The sequence below is a fragment of the Sphaeroforma arctica genome, assembly GCF_001186125.1.
Source record: "Sphaeroforma arctica JP610 unplaced genomic scaffold supercont1.899, whole genome shotgun sequence".
NCBI classification, from domain to species: domain Eukaryota; class Ichthyosporea; order Ichthyophonida; genus Sphaeroforma; species Sphaeroforma arctica.
In genome coordinates, this window is record NW_014039659.1 from 19,298 (window position 1) to 24,327 (window position 5,030).

General features: G+C 47.1%; 1 protein-coding gene across 3 annotated transcripts in view; it reads right to left on the reverse strand.

The window, feature by feature from the left end:
* Positions 1 to 76: 76 nt before the first annotated feature.
* The window catches only part of SARC_09165 (hypothetical protein), a gene marked incomplete at its 5' end in the record, with an annotated part of 12,504 nt that continues 7,550 nt past the window's right edge, over positions 77 to 5,030 (reverse strand). The window contains 6 exons of one of the 3 annotated variants that reach the window (XM_014296834.1): positions 77 to 1,192; positions 1,666 to 1,732; positions 2,169 to 2,334; positions 2,888 to 3,030; positions 3,797 to 3,870; positions 4,377 to 4,610. In XM_014296834.1, the coding sequence (XP_014152309.1) occupies positions 1,079 to 1,192; positions 1,666 to 1,732; positions 2,169 to 2,334; positions 2,888 to 3,030; positions 3,797 to 3,870; positions 4,377 to 4,610 (798 nt within the window). Of the gene's footprint in view, positions 1,193 to 1,665; positions 1,733 to 2,168; positions 2,335 to 2,887; positions 3,031 to 3,714; positions 3,895 to 4,376; positions 4,611 to 5,030 lie in introns of those variants that run through there. The other 2 variants (XM_014296835.1, XM_014296833.1) reach the window with 2 other exon arrangements.

The following is a 5,030-nucleotide window of genomic DNA, read 5'->3' on the forward strand; positions in this document are numbered from 1 at the left end:
AACAGTTAGTTACCGTTTCATATCAGTCATGCTAAGTTATACATGACTTTCTTTATCCAACTGTAGTTACTGTTTCATATCAGTCATGCTAAGCTACACACGACTTGCCTTATCCAACAGTAGTTACTGCTTCATATCAGTCATGCTAAGTTACACATGACTTTCCTTATCCAACAGTAGTTACTGTTTCATATCAGTCATGCCAAGGTACACATGACTTTCTTCATCCAATAGTCCTCACTGCTAATCTCGGGTATCAAATGAACCATTTAACAGCGTATCACTGGCCGTTAAAATGAACCATTTAACAGCGTGTCACTGGCCGTTAAATTGAACCATTTAACAGCGTGTCATTGGCCGTTAAAATGAACCATCTAACAGTGTATCACTGGCCGTTAACACCATATTTTCGCCAAATGTACGGCAAGCATCCCTCCACTTAAAACCATGTCCAGTTTCAATGTCCTTGTCGGTCGGATCTATGAACTCAAATCGAACCATCGGGCAAATACCGCCTTCTGTGCTTATGCGTGTAATCATAAGTCTGAACACAACACGACCTTCGAACCAGCACCAGCCTACAGTCAGTGCTGCTACATGATTCGATACGTCCAGCAAGTGCCTGAACTCTGGACACACCCAATTTTTCTTTTCTTTTTTGGGAGTGGCGGAGAGGGGTCGACAGCCCCACACGTGTCCCAATCGATGACTCAACACCAGTCCAGTACTGTGACAACAGGTGCACACCCCTCGGTGTGCTACTAAAGCGCCTATGGCTTTCGCTCCGTTGTAGCTGGTGTGAGCGTAGTTCACTGGCGATGGTATGATAATTAAAGGGCTTTGAACCTGACCCACGACGCGTGGGCACAAACGCCTGCCCCAAAACAGAAGTCGCAGGGCCGATGTCCTACAAACGCCTGCCCCAAAACACAAGTCGCAGGGCCGTTGTCCAAACGGTCCACGCCCTGCAGGAAGGTGCCCTTGAGCCTCGAGCAATTCGGTAGCAATCGCCGATATACGAAGAGGTGCATCATACAGACTATACTATGCTATACCAGACCTGACCTAATCCAGACCCTCAACCCCTGCGTCGCCGTTTGCTGCGGCCAGTGGCACTGACAGCGACAGGCGACTGCAGTCCATGGGTCTTCCACTTCTCACCGCCGTAATCGACTTCCTGGACATCACCCAGCTGTTCAGGACGCAGCAGGCAGAGGCATTAGTGGTTGCTAGGTTACGTCGTTGCCCTGGTTATCATGAACGAACACGATCAACGGACAGGTGTAGTGCATCGAGCGGACGGACGTTGTGTACGATGCGGAATTCAGAACGTGTACATACAGACAACAGGGGGACGTTGAACACGACAAACGGGCCATGCAGATGGATATATATATATATATCTAGGCTTCCCGTATGTATCGACCAGTACTCTACCTGAACAATGCATGTTGGTACTGATATATGTAGGCACCTTCGTTATAAGTGTATACTAACCGGGACTGTTGGACCTAAATACGGGTGCAGCATACGATTTCTATACATCGGATCGGTGGAATAGAGAAACCATGGAAGACAAATCGGGGAGTGCATGAACAAAGTCCATAGAAGGTACAAGCACGTGACACACGAATGCACACACGCGTTTGATACCAGATAACTTACTTTCGCACCCGCCGGCCGCCTACCACTGAGCCACGACTCCTCAGAGACTATATCCTCCATGGCTACCCTGTGGGGTGGGTGTAAGTTGTAAGCAGGGGCTGTGATGAATGGCTATGCTACGGTGTGCTGATTAGGATGGAGGCCCATATAATTGCACGACTACGCCAGCACAAGGTGTCTATCCACACTTGAATGCGAGTCTTGTGGTTGGTGATGAGAGAGTGTGTGTTTCAGCTACCAGGCGTGCGACGAGAGCGCGACTGCTCTATTGCACTGCCGAGGGGATACCTACACACATACACACTCATGCACGCATGCCCCTCTACTAAAGGCTCTAATATAGCTACACAATCATACCACTTACATGCCCACATATATACTGTTCATACGTCTATATCCACACCACATACTTGTACTGCACAGATGGCAATACAGGCACACAACACTTGTATACGCACATGCGTACTAGTCATATGCTTGTAGCTTATATCCACACCACATACTTGTACTGCACAGATGGGGTATCGTCAAACACCACGTGATAGCGACTGGCGCGTTCCACCCGCACACACGTTCCCATCTGAGCGCTCTGTCGGGTGCGTTTGTATCCTTTAGCGGGCAGGGCGTACATCGCAGACACTCTGTCCGCGTGCTTGACTTCTTCGGGTACTGGAGTGCCAAAGGGTATAGAGTTAAGGGTCTAGGGTCTAGGGTTAGGATTGAGGCTATAAAAAGGACGGGTTGGCGGGGTTACGCGTGTGAGATGAATCAGACCAAGAGACGATAACTGCCGAATAGCGCAGGACCTGAGTACGTCATGAGCTAAGGAGTGGTTGTACAGGAACCGGATATTTCCAAGAAAAGACTGCTGAAACAGGGGGTCTACATAGGTCATATCTAACCGTTGCAGCTGGACGATATAGCATAGAGCACTCGCACTCATCACATACACACGTGCACGCACCTACCCGCCGTTGAGCCGAACTTAAAACGCCCCCACCCACACAAATAACGCAACTATGCACCCCGAGCACAGTAATACACACGCCACACAAAGCACAATCACACACACGCACACACACCACACATAGCAGAATCATACACACACACACACACGCCACACATGGCACAACCACACACAAATACACAACACATAGCAGAATCATACACACACACACACACGCCACACATAGCACAATGAATGGCCTATAGCTAGCTCTACCGATTTGTTCGCCGTCCCGGGTACAGGTGAGTAGTTTGGTGCTGTTTAAACGCACAGGAGGCATGAGCTCGTGGTTGTTGTCAAAACGAATCCAGACATCTGTCACCTCAGACGATCGTATCACCGTAGCAATGTACCAGAACCTGCAGGACACCAACCAACGGATGAATGAGATACCCACCAACGGATGGATACATACACAAACCAATGAATGAATACATACGCAAACCAAAGGATGAATACATACGAAAACCAATGAATGAATACATACGCAAACCAAAGGATGAATACATACGAAAACCAATGAATGAATAAATACACAAACCCGGGAATGGATGATATACCAGAGCACATACGAAAACCAACATAGCTGTGTGAAAGATTAAGGTTAGACCCCGAAGTCACTCCGGTAGCTACGGACAGCGACGTAAAACCTCGCATGCAGAAGTATATACAAAAATATAATCCAAGGGCAAATAGACACCGACTACGTGCTAGTACTAATACACAGTTACTGGATAACTACAGGCTGGTTGCTAAGCAACGCACTGGTGGGAATACTCACCTTTCCTTAGATAACACACATGTTAATAACAATTTATGGTCAACTACAGGCTGGTTGCTAAGCAACGCACTGGTGGGGTTACTCACCCATCCTAAAATAACACACATGCTAATAACAGGTAACGGTCAACAACAGACTGGTTGCTAAGCAACGCACTGGTGGGGTTACTCACCCATCCTAAAATAACACACATGCTAATAACAGGCAATGGTCAACTACAGACTGGTTGCTAAGCAACGCACTGGTGGGAATACTCACCTATCCTTAGATAACACACATGTAAATAACAATTAATGGTCAACTACAGACTGGTTGCTAAGCAACGCACTGGTGGGACTACTCACCCATCTTTAAAGAGTGCGTACGCTCTGTCATTCGCCCTCAGATGATCCGGGTGTTCGGGCGGCTTTTCGACCGTCTGTATTGACACAGTCGGAGTAGGCTATTTAGTACGATGATAGGCATAAGAAGTGAGAGGATGTTGTGAGATGTCGTATGTACACCGGCTGTATTGACACAGTCGAAGTAGGCCATTTAGTACGATAATAGGCACAAGAAGTGAGAGGATGTTGTGAGATGTCGTATGTACCCCGTCTGTCCCACATAGGCAATGGAAACTACACTATAAACTACACCCCCGCCCCACCACTCCAGACCCTCATCACTCGCCACAACAGCAGAGGCCCTGAACACCTCTTTTAATCGGTTCACAAAGTCAGTGGTACGTGAATGCGTGCACACCGTAATAACCCACAACAGCAGAGGCCCTGAACATCTCTCTTAATCGTTTCACAAAGTCAGTGGGTGCACAACGAAACAATCCAGTACGATCGCATACTCCGTCCTGCAACACAATACGGACTCACCGAACAGAAGAACCAACCACCGAGTGGGATATACAACACAGCAACACCGATACCATACCTCAACCAGCTTCCTATGCACAGGTATATGCCGTTCATTGCAATAGTACGCCAGAGCCCTGAAGTCGGGATACTGAGTGCGGTCAACAAGCACGTTCTGGGCCTCCTGGGCATTACGTTGTGCACACATGACATGAACAGCTATAGTGCATCGACCACCGTAGCACTGGATGCACGCACCATTGTTCTTGCCCTTCTGCCGAGACTCGTCCGCCTTGGCGCAGATGCGGCATTTCTGTGGCATTTTGGGGGTAGGCGCAAACAGGGGGCAGGTTTAAGATGCGGGTGGTGTGTGGTATATGTATATGAAAATTCATATGATTCTAGATAATGGAAAAGGATGTGACCCCTACTTACTAAAAACTATGTGTTATGCTTATTTAAGACAAAACGAAGCATTGGATACGATGATATAGTAACGTTAACATAAGCACATCATACTATTACACATCATATACATGTGCACATACATTAAAAATGCATGTTTCCACATACCTACGCTTACCCGGATTTCCCGAAAGAGCTGAGAAATGTGATTATTGACGTATGCGCGGCAAACAACAGAAATATGCCCACACCGATATATATATACATACATATATATATATATATATATAATATATAATATGTATTACATACATACATACATATATAC